General features: G+C 39.3%; 1 protein-coding gene across 1 annotated transcript in view; it reads right to left on the bottom strand.

The window, feature by feature from the left end:
• Col24a1 (collagen type XXIV alpha 1 chain) overlaps positions 1-17458 on the bottom strand; it is a 259948-nt gene that overhangs the window by 186477 nt on the left and 56013 nt on the right. Inside the window, exons 14-19 of the mRNA XM_051194789.1 lie at positions 7623-7676; positions 6052-6096; positions 3289-3342; positions 3166-3210; positions 2876-2929; positions 2613-2666 (exon numbers count right to left, since the gene is read on the bottom strand). Coding sequence (XP_051050746.1) covers positions 2613-2666; positions 2876-2929; positions 3166-3210; positions 3289-3342; positions 6052-6096; positions 7623-7676 — 306 coding nt within the window. The remainder of the gene's footprint in view (positions 1-2612; positions 2667-2875; positions 2930-3165; positions 3211-3288; positions 3343-6051; positions 6097-7622; positions 7677-17458) is intronic.

Here is a 17458-nt window from a genome sequence, read left to right as displayed (position 1 = left end):
TGCGGGCAGGAGAGTTCCTGACCCTTCCAGAGTGGTAGCTTTCCCTGATTTCTGAACTTGGTGAACAAAATCTCCCCTGTTCCAGAATACACACACCTTCCACATCAGGCTGTTCCTACATCTGGAAAGTATTCTTCCATGTTATAACTCAGATCCACTTGGAAGCAGTCATAGCAACCAGTACAATCTAAGATACTAGAAAACCAAAGCTAGGACTGAGGAAGACATCCTCAAGATTCCTGCCTTCTGTGGCAGCAGGCAACGCTTTTTAGGTAGGCACAAACTTGTATAAGCAAGTGTGGCAGTTTTTCTCTTTATAAGTCAATTGATTTTGTGTAAAGACCTTTTTTTTTTCATAAAATAGAAGTCTCCTCCTTTCTTTACTGGAGAAGGTTTTCAGGTCAACTATCTTAGTATTAGTAAGATACAACTGAGTTTAGGCACCAAAAACAATATTCCTTCATTAATATGTCATTTGTCATATGTATATGCAAGACTGCATGTGCATGCATGTGTGTGCATGAATAAGCGCACATGTATGTGTGTGCATGTGTCTGTGGGGGGGTCAGAGGTGAATCTTGGGTGCCATTCTAAGGCATCATCCACCTTTTTTTTTTTTTTTTTTTTTGAGACAGGGTCCTTCACTGGGACCTGGGTCTTGCTGAGCAGGCTGGGTTAGAATTGGCAAACAAGCCCTGGGATCATCCTTTCCCAGCCTCCCCAGCACTGGGACCATAAACATACATGTACTGTTGAGTTTGAACTTAGGCCCTCATGTTGCCCTGCTGACACTTAATGAGCCATCTCCTGAGCCCTCGAGTTTAAGCTGCCTTGAGCTAAAAGCATATATTTTTCAAAGGCTTGATAAAACTACAACTCCCTGCTAATGGAGTCCCACTGATATTAATTTATTTTATCAGAAAAGTACAGAGAAGGGGACAGTGCTTCAATAGAACTCATTCAGACATTTTTCATCCCCCACCATAAATAAACGTTATTAGCATCTGCTGTGATTTCTTTTATGAACAAAACATTAAATCAGCATGTCAAATATAAAATACACTTCTCTTAGCTTAGACTACAGAAATCGTGGCAACACACAGCAAAGTCTCTGTCTTCACCCGGAGAAATATTCAGAAGCATTAAGCATATTAAAGTCTGACTTTCATCTTAAACACAAGACATTGGGTATCATGATGATTAAATACCCAAGATCATAGAAAGTCCAAATTCAAAGGTGGGACTTAAACCCATGTCATATCTCTTAGACGTGTTACTCATATCTCCTAGTATGAATGTGCTATAATATAAATTGGATCAGAGAATGACAACTTAACAATGATTATCCAGATGTGGGCCTGAATTTGACCTTGGTGCTCTTACAATATGATTTACAGAGCATAAGAGAATAACACGAGCTTATTCATTAGTATCTAGCTTAGGTAACTGTGTTCTATCACTTCTTATGACTACCAAAGTATTTTGAAGACCTTCAAAATGTAAAAAAGGAAGGAAAGGAAAGGCTCTAGCCTTCTTTCCCAATCAACTCAGACACCAGAAAGTCCCTGCTGCTCAGTGTGGGCTCCTTTAAAGTGTTAGTCTTGACCGACTCTCCTGTCCTATTATGGACTGCAGAATTTCCAAAAAGTATGTTTTGGATTAAGTAATCCCTGGGAAATATTCAGGGTGCTCGATGGATTGTGTGAAGCTCTGAAACATAGCCCTGTTTCCTGAGGGATTAGAGAAAGAAAGCACAACAAAATGCTCAAGAAAACCCCGTTTCCATGTTCTCTTGTGTACTTTAATTCCACATCTGTTTTTTCTACCTATAACCACCTTTTTATAAACAACATTAGCTTCTTCCTTCCTTCCTTCCTTCCTTCCTTCCTTCCTTCCTTCCTTCCTTCCTTCCTTTCCTTCTTTCTTTCTTTCTTTCTTTCTTTCTTTCTTTCTTTCTTTCTTTCTTCTTTTCTTTTAGGGACAGGGTTTCTCTGTGTAGCCTTGGCTCTCCTGGAACACACTCTGTACACCAGGCTGCCCTCAAACACAGAGATTCACCTACTGCTGTGCTGTCTCCAAAATGCTGGTATTAAAGGCATGTGCCACCACCCCCAGCAAATAGTAACATCTAAAAACAGCCTTAAAATGTTAAGATCCTAAGGCAGCATGGTGCCATGACTGAGCCTGGGCCATGGCATACCTCATTATCTAGGTTTATCCAGGTGTCCACTGGCTGACTATGGGACCTCACGCAATTTAATTAACTCTCTGTCTCAATACCTTTAATCTACAAAATAAATAGTGGTGACTTAAAAGAATTGCTGTAGCTAGTATACAGATATATAATCTTTGCAACAATGCCTAGCACTTCATAAAGAATAAGGCTTAGGTAAGACCATCATCATTTTAAAAATTCAAAGGTCTAGTTTTGACTTAAACTTTCATCATTTTCTTTATGGTTTTGTCTAGGGCAGGAATCCATCTGTGGAAGTCATGCTGAAAACTGAGGGCAAACTATCCTTTAAAGCGGAGGAGAGAAAATGTAGGGCTGATAGACACCGTTAACCACCAAAACACTGTGCTTATCACAAAAATCTGAGGCTCAAACCTACTGAAGGTCCCGACTTTCCTCTTATCCCTGGTGGTCCTGGCGACCCAGTGGTACCCTGGAAGAAGAAATTAGAGGGAAAATGTTATATTAAAGAAAAATTTCTACTTACATGCTTCTAAAAACATTCATGGGTATATTTTAGAATTAAATCATATTGATACTATATCATTACAAAATGCATAGTTGAAATAATAAGCAATCCTTTCTTTGAAAATCCCTTTAGTTCTTCATTTTTATCAAAGGAATGGTATGAAAGATTCCTACCTTGTCTCCAGGGTACCCAGGTTCTCCTGGCTCTCCTGTCGTGCCTTGCTCACCCTGGGAAACACAATTTCACAGAAAGACAATGCATTATAAGCATGGTGAGAAAGAGAAAGGCAAGTATTCATTATAGAAAAGAAACTCTATGATTTCCCCTACTGCTTAGGAAAACTGATTAATACAAATTAGACCTTGAAAATAAAATCAAAATGTTGATGCTTTTCTGTTGACTTGAACAAAATAAGCAACGGGGGTGAGGGTTATCTCTGTGATAATTTTAACATTGAAATCACCTTATCACCTTTGATTCCAGAGGTTCCTCTATTTCCTAAGAGACCCTAGAAATACAAAAGATGATATTTTGTGACATCATGGAGAAATCAGAGAGAACTATCTATAAGCAAATAGAGCCATACCGTTGGTCCAGGAGCTCCTGGGGGTCCAATTGATCCTGCAGGACCAACATCTCCCTGAGAAATGGTAAGGAAGATGTTATTTAGGCATGGTACATGCCTAAAGAGGGCATGGTACAGTTGAAAAAGTTAGTGAACTGAAAGCAACCTTTCTTCTTTTTTAAAACAATATCCAACTCTTAAGCAATAGGTGGCCCATTCATCCTGATGCCTTCTGATTCTGTTCCAGTCTACTCTAGTTAGACCCTTCTCTCCATTGAGCTCCCATATTCTTTCTGTTCATGATACTCACCTTGTGTCAAGATCACCTCAAATAGTCAAATACATTAATCAACCATCTTAGCTTTCTATTTTATTCATTATTTAGCTGTTGTTTTGAACATGGAGAAAATGTGTCTCTCATCTGCCCAAGGCACATTCTGATTGGTTTAATAGAGAGATGAATGGCCAATAGGTAGGCAGGAGAGGATAGGTTTCTGATGTTGAGACTCCAATTTCCTTCTCATTAACTCTCCTGGCTTCCTTGTCACTCTCCATCCTGAAAACCACTCTGGTTCAGACTTCTATCTACAAGTTTCCAAATGGTAAGAGAGTTGTTTATGAGGCCATGGTTGGTTACACTCCTATACCTCCAACCACTCTGAAAGATGAAGCAAGAGGAGAGCTTAGGGAACACAGCAACAGAGTGAGAGCACAGCTCTAAAACAGCGAAAATTTCAAAGCTATGTGTAGTGGTTGAGATCAGTAGCCCATCACTCAGGAGTCTGGGGCCAGCCTTGGTTTCACAGTGATGTTGTTAGTTCTCAGGACTCCCATCCAGGGAAACCCTGTCTCCGAAAGCAAAACAACACCTGAAACTTCTATTTCTGGGATTCTAAGAATGTCGCTCATTGTTGCTAGAATTCAGATTATTGAGCTAGCATTCCAGGCCTCTTCTTTTAGATATCCACCACACTTCCAGATCTCCTTCTGTGTTTACCCACTCTTCCTCTTCCTCCTCTACATCCTACCCTCAGCTAGGATGTGCGTCCTGCCTCCTGGCCATACTTTTCCTCATGACATGTTCCAAGTCTTTGAAGATGCAGTAACCAGTACCAACTGCCTTTAGTCCATGTCTCCCTGAGCCTCTTCATCTGTACATCAGCTGAGAGCAGACACATGTGCCATTCTCCACCCCACCCCTGGACTCAACCTAATAAGTGTGATGTGACAGTTTTCATTAAAAATGTCAAGTGGACACCGAAGGAATGAGCTTTAAAATATATTTCTATTCTATACAGAAATGTCTAGAGTTCTAGTTCCCAACATTTACTTACTGCATGGGCAGTAGTCTACATTCACAGGATACAAATTTCAGAATGGAAACCATGACACCGGTGCTTTTAAAGCTTGTGAAGTACATCGGAGACTAATTATTCCCAACAAGCTTGATCCTTACATGTATGAGACTGTGAGTAGTAAAAGGTAATACTTCCCAGCTTAATAAATATTCAAGGGCAATACATCACTGCTTTTAATGTCAAATGCTATCCATAGGAAACAGTCATTTGTGTGACTGCAGTGGCTGGTTGATTCCAAGTTCATAGCTTTAAAGCCCATGTTAGTTTTAAAAAAAACAATACATTTCTGCTTTTGGGAATTGTTCAGAAATTATCTAATGCTAGAGAGATATTTTACAAACAAAAAGGCTGTGTTATTTTTTCACAGAGAATATAGCATTCTTAAATTTTATATTAGTTAAATTTGTTTTGAAGTGTTCAATCTGTCATTTTGAGATGAATGCCCTTTGAATGCATGCTATCTTATTTTGCTCTTTTTGTAACTCTGAAAGAAACATAACTAAGACCAGGAGATAATGGAAAAAATACTATGAAGAACTCACTAAAACAGATGAGTATATGGTAAAAACAGAGTAGAAAATACAGAATCACTATATTGGCACACCAGAAATTGTGTGTGAAATCCTTGTCCTCCAAAATTACAGCCTTCTAAAAAGCAATGCATGATGGCTTTATGACAGTTTCATCTCATCAGGGGAACCCTGAGGTCCTTTGCTATTCCCTACCTACAGTGGTCCCCTCTGGGAGAATGTGGGACAGACAGAAGCTGCATGGGGACTTAGTTGAGGGTGTATGGGCTCCAGCATCAGGAGTGAAAGAGGAACCCTTAAAATTATAAACAGAAGAGAATTTCTGAGCCAAAGGAAGAGATCAAAAGCATATCTTCATTGATTAGACAAAGGAGCCTCCAGCCAAGGCATGAAAATTCATAAGAATGCAGTGAGGAATGGACTGAGATCTGGGCTTTTCAGCCATGCCTGCCATACTCTTGGGTGAGTATATGACTGAGTAGTTAGTGTGGTAACCGCCAGCATGGAAGACCACAGCTAGGTGGGGAAGGCATTAGCATCTGTTGGTCTTCAACTGGGTGGCAGAGAGGATTCTCACAGGAAGTAGGTCTTCTATGTCTTATACTTTTGAAGACACTGAGTCTTGATAATGCCTTTTAAGAAGACAGTTATAAATTTATTCATATTTACACACATTAATGTATAGGAGAAAGTCACTTTAGCCTACCACAAACGCAACAATTACCTTTAAGATTTATACTACTAGTCAAATTTTCCTATCTGTTTTAAAAATATGTTTCAATTGGGTCCATACAGCAATGACATGTAAACTCATTTGACTAAGTTTTTAGAATGCATCTAACAATTTCAATTACATAATAATCTATTTCATTAAAATGACATTTGGTAATACTCACTCTAATACCAGGAAATCCAGGAGGCCCAATGCCACCTATAAGCCCCTATTATGAAAGAAATGTGCAAAATGTGTTCATTATGATTCCAATCTGCTGAGGGGTTTTCTGTAATCATGACACATAATTCCAGGAAACAATGTCAAAATTAACTTTCATTGAAAAGCATAAATTGCTTTATTCTTTCAAAAGTACTTTGAGATATTAAAACTACTCTCTAGGTTAGGATATGTCTTCTAAGTACTTTATACAAGAAGAACCAATAATCAACATTATAGACAAACCGGCCTGTATGTTGCATGAAAAGACAGGTGCTGAGTATATAGCATTTAGAAGAGTATTTTCAGATGGCTAAAATGTGGTCACATCTTTAAAGAACATTGCTTTAAATTTCTACCTTTATTGTTATGTTAAAACAGAAATAATATTTTCTTATCATAAAAATCATAACATGATGTGTCACTAAATTTACATGGAATGAGGGAAAGGAATGGCCTCCATCTCCACGCCTTGATTACATTTTGGAGCACAGACATAGTAAATTATTTTAAAAAAAAATCCTATAAATCACACTAAAAACATCCAGTTGCCTTTGTACTTAAAGGCTTAATTGATATTCAAGAAGAATTATGATATATTGTAAACAGCATATTTTGCAAAGTATGTTTTAAATATGCTGTATCCAGATTTAATAGAGTTCAGGGATATAAAATTGACAATCAATAATGGCTTCACATGAGGTCTGGAAGTATACAATGTATATATTTTAAAATCTAAATGATGACAACTTCATTACACTTTAAATGAGAAGCACCCCTCCCACACAGAATCATGGGCATGAAAAAGCTGGTAAATATTCTACTCAAAGTATTACTCAAGTATTTAGTAACTCGATCTGATTCATTTCTTCCTTTCCCTTAAATCCCATGGCTTAGACACAAGCAAAACCTTATCAAGTCACCTAACTAATGCTAATTTAGAAAGAGAATTTTAAAAAGAAAATGTGTTTATACTCTTTGCGATACTAACTCACATATAAGTCACAATTTGGATTATGCAAATTTTACATGGTTTCTGATCACTTGAAAACCTGATGAAAATAATATGCATATCAGATTCTTGGGAAGGAGAAAAGTTGAAACAACTTCTCTGCAGTGTGAAACCCAGCACTCCATCACTACTCTGGTTTGATGCAACGCAACAATTCTTGAATGGCACCTCTTTCCCAGTCTCAACAGTGACACATGGAAAACCCCAAGTGGAAGACCTCTGTACAGAACTGGGAAACATAGTTAGTTCCTTCCCGTATGAAGGTCAGTGTTGTGGTCATAGCTACCCACGTTATTCAAACGTGGCTAAAGTGAGTAATTTTAATGACCGTCTGCCACAATGGAGGTTTATCCAAACAACTGAGTTATTTCTCATATTGAAAGAGGATAAACTGGAGTGTGTAAGAGGTATAGAAACTGACCGGTTCTACTGTCTGTAAATAGGCTCATAAGGATGCCACATGCAGTTGCTACAGAACACAAGCGATATTAGAATGTAAGGGTGGACCATTGCAAGGTACTCACAGGACTTCCGTCCAGACCAGCAGGGCCTCTGTCTCCAAAGCCCCCAGGAAAACCCTGCAGAGAAAGAAGAACGCTGGTGTGGAAGCTGGGGCAAACAAAGTACCCGTTTTCACTGATTTCCTTTCCTTTTTGCATTATAACTGTTTTGTTTTTATTTCATTTATTTTACATCCTGCCACAGTTTCCTCTCCCTCTTCTCCTTTCAGTTCCTCCACCCAACTTTGTCCCACCTCCAACCCACCCCTCTTCCATTCCTGTTCAGGAAAGGGCAGGCCTCTCATGGGTATCAACAAAGCATGGCATATCAAGTTTCAGTAAGCACCTCACCATGTAGTAAAGCTGGGCAAGGTGGCCCAGTATGAGGTGTAGGGCCCTAAAAGCCAGTAAAAGAGACAGAGACAGCCCCTGTTCCCACTGTTAGGAGTCCTACAAGACGACCAAGCTGCACGACTGTAGCATATATGTAGAGTCAAGAATTCTATAACAGAAACTATGCATTTCCTGGGTCTGGGGACAAAGTAAGCCAGTAGAATGCATGCTGCACCAACCTATGTGAAAGCCATGGCATGGTGGTAGGGTAGTACACTTAATGCATCAATTAATCAATCATTAATTAATCCCAATGCTTGGGAGGTAGAGATAGGTAGACCCTCGAGGCTCCCTGGCTAGCCAGCCTAGCCAAACTGGTGAGCTCCAGAACAGTGTGCAATCCTGTCTCAAACAACAAAACCAAACCAAGGTGGATGGCCACTGAGAGTAATACCTCTTGCTTGCTTCCATATACATGAGTGCCTACGTGTAAGCATACACACACACACACACACACACACACACACACACACACACAGAGAGAGAGAGAGAGAGAGAGAGAGAGAGAGAGAGAGAGAGAATAAAACAGAAAAAAAATCAATTTCCTAAACCCTTATCTGTAATCCAGTTTTGGTATTAAATTTCATTGATTTTAGAAAACAGCTCTTCTATATTTTACAAACATTATTTTATATACCTCATAATAGACAAACAAGAGTAGAGTAGTAAAGATAGAACTGTTTTATCATTACATAGCCACTGAAAGCAGGATGCTGCCAAATTCATTAACTGCCTTTGCTGTCCCATGTGGTCCCTAGGCCTAAGCCAGAGAGTGACTACTGGCAAGCACTTTCCGTATCTTGGGCTTTAGACACTGTATACTTTATGCATGTTTAATCTTCACAACAGATCTATTTCATGGTTCCCAATGTCCTCATTTTATATATGAAGAAATTAAAGCCCACAAGAGGTAAATTCTTGGGTCATAGTTAGACTGCAAATAAAGGTAGCCCAGTTTCAGAATCTTTTTTACAATGTTATATCCAATAGCTCATTATTCCAAGATAAAAACATGAAAACTCAGTCTTTGAAGCACAATTTTATAAAGGAAGGCCCAACACACCAAAACACTGCAAAGGTTTTTGCAGTGTGAAATGTCTCCTGAGACCTCCATATTGCATAGCTTTGAAGGGTGACAGTCAACAGGCTTTCCCACCATCATTCTATTACAGAATAACTCAATATTCAGTTACTGTGCTTAATACATATACGAAGGCTTTTTCTATCATGATGTACCATTGATTCTTCTGAACTTTAAAATGCATTTTAAGAAAGTTTTCATCATCATCATCATTGTCTTCAAAATTTTGAGTATGTACATGTGTGTTGTGTTTCCATAATGTGTGGGGGACATACATACCATGGTGCATATATGGTGTGCAGAGGGCCAGTTAACTCTCCTTCTGCCTTTATGTGGGTTCCAGGAACCAAACTCAGGTCACAGCAAATGCCTTTACCCAATGAACCATATTACCAGCTCTAAGGTTCGTATTTTATAGAGATGATTTGGCAAAGATGGTTTATGCTATTTACCATCACAGATACTTAGAAGTATTCATTTTAAAATTTGTGTCAAACAAAAATAAAATGCAACAAGACTCTTATTTATTTGGGCAAGTCAGCATTAAATATTGTCTTTAAAAGATTGACCCAAATAATTGATTCCCCTAGTACCTATGTGAATATGTTCTAAAGATAGTTTAACAGCAGAAAAGGAAATGGATGTTTCTCCTAAAGCACAGTTAACTTGTGCAAAAACAAGTTCCTCTTATTTTTTCATGAGAGGATAAAAACAACTGTGTAGTTGAACATATTGTAATCATATCCCTTTCAGTATCAGGGGAAGTTCAAGCAATGATCCTATTTTCACTGTTCCAGGAAATCAAATTGTTGTCGAAAAGTTTCTAAATCTTGTGTCTAGCATGACTGTTTTAATTCAGGCTACTATCACTGTGATGAAACACCATTACCAAAATCAGCTGATGAAGGAAAGGGTTTATTTCACTCACAGTTCATCATGAAAAGCAGTGAGAAAAGGTGCCTGGAGGCCCAGCGTGTGCAGAGCACCTGGAGGTGCTGCTTACTGACTTGCTCCTCATGGCTTGCTCAGCCTGCTTTCTTAAAGAATTTAGGACCAGTGGCCCAGAGATGACACCACCCACAACGATTTGAGCCCTCCCCTGGTGATCACTAATTAAGAAAATGCCTTACAGACAGGTCTTATGGAAGGATTTTCTCATTTGAGGCCTGCCCTCTCTGATGACTCAAGCTGTGTCTAGGTGACATAAAACCAGCCAGTACAATGAGCTAATGCATATCCAAAGGTATTTATGACAGCCAGGCAATGAAAGCAGAAGAGGAAAAATTTGCCACAAATGTGATAAATTAGAGATGATTGATGTTTTTCCTCAGTGAAATAATTAGGTAAGTGGGGACACAGTAGGTGGTGCCCTTAATGTGAAATGTCCAACTTGGGCAAATTCACAGAGATGCCATGTGGACATAACAGGAGGAATGGAGATGCTTCAGAGCATTGGGTTGCCTTTGGGGGCGGGTAATGAAAATGTTCTAAAAGTAGAAAGCATGATGAATGTCCAACTGTAAAGACACTAAAACATATCAGATCAGATTACATGCCAAATTTAAAGAAGTGGATTTTGTGTTATTCTTTTTTTTTTTCCCAAGACAGGACATCTCTGTATTTGCTTTGGAGCCTGTCCTGAAACTGTCCAGACTAGGCTGGACTCGAACTCACAGAGATCCACCTGCCTTTGCCGCCTGAGTGTTGGGATTAGAGGTGTGGGCCACTAACGCCCGGACTGAATTTTGTGTTATATGAATTATATTTCATTAAGTTGTCCTGAAAACAGAGAATTAGAACTTCAGACAGGGCTCAGTCAATGAAGTGCTTGATGCAAAGCAAAAGGACCAGGGTTCAATTTCCCAACACGCATGTGAAAAGTTGAGCTTGGTCACAAGTGCCTATAGTTCTAGCCCTGGGGAGACAGAGAGGAGTGGATTTCAACACTCATTATCCCGTCAGTGTCGCCAAACTGAGTGCCCCAGGTCCACTAAGAGACCCTGTCTCACTAAATAAGCAATTCAGAAAGATACTTAATGTTGACCGATGGTCTCCGAAGAAACTCAATGCACTTCCACACACACATGAACCCCTATGGATATACCACGACCACAACCACGAGTAAAGATGTGACGAGTCAGGAACAAAGGTGGGACACCAACAAATATTCCTGGACCCTCACTCAGGACTGTGTAAAGGATGTGCTCTCTCTTAACACTCTGACTTCCATCTCCAGCTCCCCTCTATCACAGTTCAGGGAGAAAAGTTACTCCCTTAAGAAGTTACTCTCCCACAGTTTGCAATTTCTTCCTAAGAAGAAAAGTAAAAAGGAGGGGAAAATGGGGGAAAGGAGCGAGGTCAGTTCCTCACCTGTTACAAATTACCAGATTTCATCTGGCAGTAGGAACACAAGAAAACTTTGACTTTCAACTTTCCATAGCTTCCAGTCACTGTCCAACATATGCACATGTTAGTTGCTGTGTCTTAACTTTACTCCTCAAGAAGTTTAGTTGAAATGACTAGTATCTATTTTATGATTTAAATGTTTATTATTCATTAAACACCCCCCATTCTAGATAGAAAGAATGGATTTTAGTATTTCTTATTACACACACACACACACACATACACACACACACACGGCACACGTTCATCAATATCTCATCAATTAAAAATTGCTACTAAGTGGAGATGTCTTTCCTTGTTTCCATGAACACTACACACTTGTTTGACTATGACTAATATGTGTGACTTGCTTCATTGAACACATAGCTTACAGCAATAGTGACAGATGCAAATGCATAATTACACTACAAAATCTGTGTAAAATTCTTAGTACCATGAGAATAGATATATCCCTGGCCAGTTTTCATGATTTTAGCTCTGGTGGACAATCTCACATGGCAAGAAGTTGTGACTGACCTCTAGAAATTCTTAGACTATAGGACAAGATGGTGGCCTATACCCCGAAGCTAGTAAAAATCCAGAACTTTCAATTCTCCAACTTCAGAGTATAACGTCTTTTCAGAACTGGAATGAGCTTGGATATGAACTTTCCACCAATCAGATCTGCAGATGATAATGCAGCCCTGATAGCATCTTGAATGCTACCAAGTGGTATTAGCACAAGACTGTTAAGCAGTGTCTGGATCCTTATGATGAAATTCAGTCCGCCATAACTTGTAATGCTTGTTATGCAAAAACAGAAATAGGAAACTAATAGAATTACCACTTTAATCTTTAAGAAGAGAATTATAAAGCCTTGATCATGTGTCTTATGGTAGGTCATAAGTCTACACACTGTTTCTAGAGTCCTAAGCCTGTCATGGGCTTGAAGATTTCTTGCTGCTGTTTTAGTGCAAACTCAAGTCAATGACCATCAAAATTAAACAGGTTAAAGTTTACCTTTAACAATTTTTTCCTTAATCTTATGAAGTATTTGTATCCTTAAGACTTTATCATTCTAGCATTTCATGTTTATCTGTTTTCCAGTTGAGAGGGTAAATGGTAAAATTTTGAAGAAAATTTGCATGCACTATCTATGTAAATCTAGATTTAAAATATAAGTTGTTTGATGTTAAATATTTGTGAATTTGTAAGAATATCTATTACTACCATCACATTAATTTTATGACTCCTGGAACCAAAACTTCTTGTACAGATGGGAACCAGACAACAGGAGCTTTGAATTATTAAGAACCACAATTTCAATATGTAAAATTCTACAGAATTCAACTATACAACTAGTTGAACACTCCTGTTCCCAGTGTTTCTAGTGTATGACCAAATCCTCATTATAATTTTAAGTCAGATCTGTCTCCAACATTAATGTCAACTCCAGGCCAGGCTTTCATGGGAAATATGCTCAAAATGTCCCTGAGGTCCACACAATATTAAATTGTGACAGCCAGCCTTGGTGATGGACCTCAGTGTTCTTAGGTACTTGCTCTTGTATATACCCTTCCATGTCAAATCATGGCTGACATTTATCATCACCCACAGAAATCAGCTGATGAAGCCGTCCTAATGAAAATGCTTCAGCCTCGCTACTTTGTACTCATTGTCTCTCATCTCAGGAGAACTCAAACATTCTGAAGTCCCTCACAGACCCCTGTAGAAGCCAGATATCCTCCTACCAAGTAGCATCTACCTAGACAGCCAGATCCTATTCGCCCACTCAAGCCTTAAGATGACCATGACATCTACCCAATCTTAACTTTAGGCTCATGAATTAGATGACTCAAACAAGCCATTTTCAAGTTCTTAACCAAGTAAACTATAACAACATATATTTATTGTTGTTTAAGACCACCTACTTGGAGTTATTTCTCATGTAGCACTGGAAAACTAATACACTCAACAACACTGATTTTTAAAATTATAGGGCATGCTATGGTAGGGCTAGACACTGACTCCTGAATAGCATGTCACCCAGCTGTTGTCCCCGCACATTCATTGTGTTTGCTTATGATCTGCAGAGCCTCCTAAAACTCAAAGAATAAGTTTACCTTTTGCCTGAGTCTAACAATGATATTGGTACCAAACATGGAAGTTTCCAAATATGAAATGTGACTTTTGCTTGACTATATAGGCGGTGTTCATATTTTATATCACTCACAGATACTTGAAGTGTGTTTAGATATGTGTAAGCAATGAAAAACTTCGTGCTGAGAGTGTTCAATAAAACGATTAGTTTCCTAGTTCTACAAAGAAATCATAAAAATAGTATGTATAAACCGAGAAAAGTAATCACCAAATGGTTAGAATGTGACTATACATTACAGAATTAAACATAAAAGCAATATGAATGCTTCTACATTATATACCTTTTTCTTTCTAGCATAAGGTTTAAATATATACTCAGCTTAAAGTAGAAATAAAAATTATCACTAGATAGTGATAAAATGAAGTAATGATAAATTGTGTAGGTTAAAAACGCACTGAGCTGGCGCACTAGTGTATAGAGAGGCATATCTTTCTGAGACGAAGCAGTGGAATTAGACAGATGAAGTACTTTGTAGATTTTACTTCCATGCATCCTGCACATGCACATCTACTTCTAGCATTTAAAAGTTCTTTGTGGAACAAACAGATTGCCACAGATCAAGGCTGGAGTGAGATCAAGGCTGGAGTGAGGCCAGCTCTATGATACCCACTTCCCACATCCTCTTTTTCCACACAGCTAGGACAATTTGATCCACAAATCAAAGGTGAAGCCCAGTGGAGCTGGTCATTTCCAGGCCGGCTTTGTTAGCCCGTAGCTGTAAGTACGGTTTTTCTGCCTACAGCCTGGTCTGTTCCCGCTGCCACGCCAGCCCCAATTAACACACAGAGACTCTGTATTTGATATAATTTTGTTGGCCAGGTACTTCTTTCTTATCAGCTAGCTCTGTCTTAAGTATTAACCCATTTCTGCTGATCTATGTATTTCTCTTACGGGGGAGCCGGCCGGCATACTGCTTTCTCTGGACTCTCCATCTTGGCTCTCCTTACTACTTCCTCTTTCCTCCTTGTCTCCTAGTCCCTTCTATCTTTCTTTCCTATTGGCCAACAGTGATTTATTCATTAACCAGTATGAGAAACATATATACATAATGGCATCTCCCATCACGTAGCTCCATCTTTGGAATCACTTCTGCCTTGTTCTTACAGAATAGTCATCCCTTCATGGTCCTATTCTGAGATCTGGCACCATCCTTCCCCTCATCTCAAAAAAAAAAAATATTTGTAAGACAGTGCCTGCCACTCTTGCTGATTTCCCTCAAAGAAAACATAGCCCCACACACTAGGCCTGCCTGCTATGTAACTTAAACTTCTTATTCTGGTGTCGTACAAGCCTCTCTGCATTTTCCATCTGTTATCAGCCCTAGACATAACCACTCAGCTGACTCTCCACCTGTTGGTGTCATGTCCCTGTGAAATCATGCCCTATCTGTGTTTTCTCCAAAGGAGCAGTGGGTATCCCTTTCCCAACCTTGTGGGTGAGTCAAATTCAAAGTCCTGGAATCTGAAATCTTCTACATACTTGTCATATGGTAGTTAGCCAAATGTGGTTGCAATAGATGGTTCCATACAGTAGAAACGAGAAAATAGCTATCTTTTTCCTAAATTAGGAAGAAATCATTGGGAAATTAATGACAATCTATCAAAAATACTCCAGTGTTTCCTTTATGACCCAATGAATTGATACTTTTTCCTGAAGGAAAGAAAATACTGCCTGTGACTTCTCCAGAGAGTGTACACATCTGAGACGATAGTGTGCTCCACGTGCTTAAGATTGTCATGGGCTAAACATAGACACTAATAACAGATGCTCAGTAGAGCGCCTATGCCCCCAAACTCCTAACACTGGGGTTAGAAGGCAAAACACAGCTTACTTTAAATAGACTCTTCCAAAAGGAGGCTATGTCAGAGGGAGACGGGGTGAGAGGAGGGAACCCTTTTCTATAGTTAGCAAAGTAAATATCCCTTAAGGGTATCAGTTTTGTTTTCCCAGGAGTAAAGCTTAGTGCTGTCGTACTCTCAGACTTTAAATGTAATATGATCTGACCACTTGTAATCCTTTCAAGTCCAAGAAATCTCCAATAATTTTGATCTCTCTCTCTCTCTCTCTCTCTGTGTGTGTGTGTGTGTGTGTGTGTGCCTCCATGCCTCCAGAGCATACATGCATACATGAGGTCAAAGGACAACCTTGGTGCTCTGGTGTTCTCTACGTTTTGTTTGAGACAGGGTCTCTCTTTGCTGGGAACTGCACCACAGAGGCCAGGCTAGTGGGCTCCCACACATCCAGGGGCCTGTGTGTTTCTACCAAAATTGTGGATGCATACTACCATACTGTATTTTTTCATGGACTCTGGATCGAACTCAGGTCTTCAGCTTGCAAGGGAAGCCCTTTACTGAAGGAGCCGTCTCCCCAGCCTAAAACACTGTTTCTTGTTTTTCCTTTTGATGGTTATTTTCTGGGCGTTATTGAGAGTATTTGCCATCTCCCTTTTCATGTTTGTCTTCAGTCATGGAATTTCAGCTGTAGTGTACATTTTTTAGATGTTGAAACCACACAACAATAAACATACTATTGGTAAATTGAGCCAGTGGCCCCATAAATTCTTATAAAATCAACCTTAGAATTAACATCTGTCTGCTGCCCTACAAAATGAACTGTGGGAACTGCACTGACAGCCATGTGCAATTAGGTATAAGGCATGAAATCTGCAGTTCTTGAACACACGCAAATCCTGTCTGCCTTTACTGTTTTTCATAAGCCTTGTTGCTTTTTGAATCAACAGCTGCTTTGAGCCTTGAAAGATTATGATTCATCGCAGGTCTGTTCTAAAATGTGTCTCACAGATACACAGGGAAGTGTGTGTCCCAGAACAGCACTGTGGAGTTTTCAAAGTCTGATTCAAAACCATCACCTGCTACCACCTTTGATTCTTTTCCTCATCGGAGATGTCTGGAGAATGAACATTTGCTGAGTTCAGACCACAGAGTGCAAACACACGCACAGGACTCATCTCTTGGGCCTATTAGTCTTCAAATGTCAGTTTCATTAGGAGTGCTTCAATTTCCAGGGGCTACCCTGTAGTCTTTGAGTTTTGATCTATTTATGACATGTAAACTGGAGAGAAAAAGAGAAGGACTCTAAGAGCTGATTGTCTGAGAGCCCGAGTTAGCACAAGGAAGGCCACATGTGGCTGGTGTCATGCAATTCTTTAACTAAATGGACTGCTTACACCGAGCCAGGCGTTGATGGCACATGCCTTTAATCCCAACACTTGGGAGGCAGAGGCAGATAGATCTTTGTGAGTTCAAGGCCAGCCTTGAACCCTGTCTCTCTCTCTCTCTCTCTCTCTCTCTCTCTCTCACACACACACACACACACACACACACACACACACACACACATACACACAAGACTGCTTATCGTGAGCCTTACTCTCTATGCTAACATGAGGAAGAGCTTATGAAAGGAAGGATAATTTGAAGCTCCAACAACCAAAGACCTAGGAGCATATTTGCTAAAATAACTATTTTAATCCTATTTGGCCCTTAAGTACAACAAATTCCTAACAAAACAACGATCTTACTTAAAAGTAATAATCTTGGTTTTTAAAAAAGTCTGAAGCAATACTGTGTTACAGATATCAACTAGCTATGTAAACACTGCATACAGACACTATTTCACTGCTGGGGGGGTTGTGTTCAGGAAGTAAGATTTGAAGAGAAGTAACTTATAACAAAAACATTAAATTAAAAATAAACAATATGAAGCTAAATGATAATTATCTCTGTTGTAAAGTAATTATTTCTTAAATAATCAAAACAATGCATCCTTTGAAAAATGTGTCCATTTCAGTAGCACTTGTCTAGAATGTCTAGAAAAGAT

The sequence above is a fragment of the Phodopus roborovskii genome, unplaced genomic scaffold (assembly GCF_943737965.1).
Source record: "Phodopus roborovskii unplaced genomic scaffold, PHOROB, whole genome shotgun sequence".
NCBI classification, from domain to species: domain Eukaryota; kingdom Metazoa; phylum Chordata; class Mammalia; order Rodentia; family Cricetidae; genus Phodopus; species Phodopus roborovskii.
Note: the sequence above shows the minus strand (reverse complement) of the source record. Positions and strands in the feature narration are given on the sequence as shown.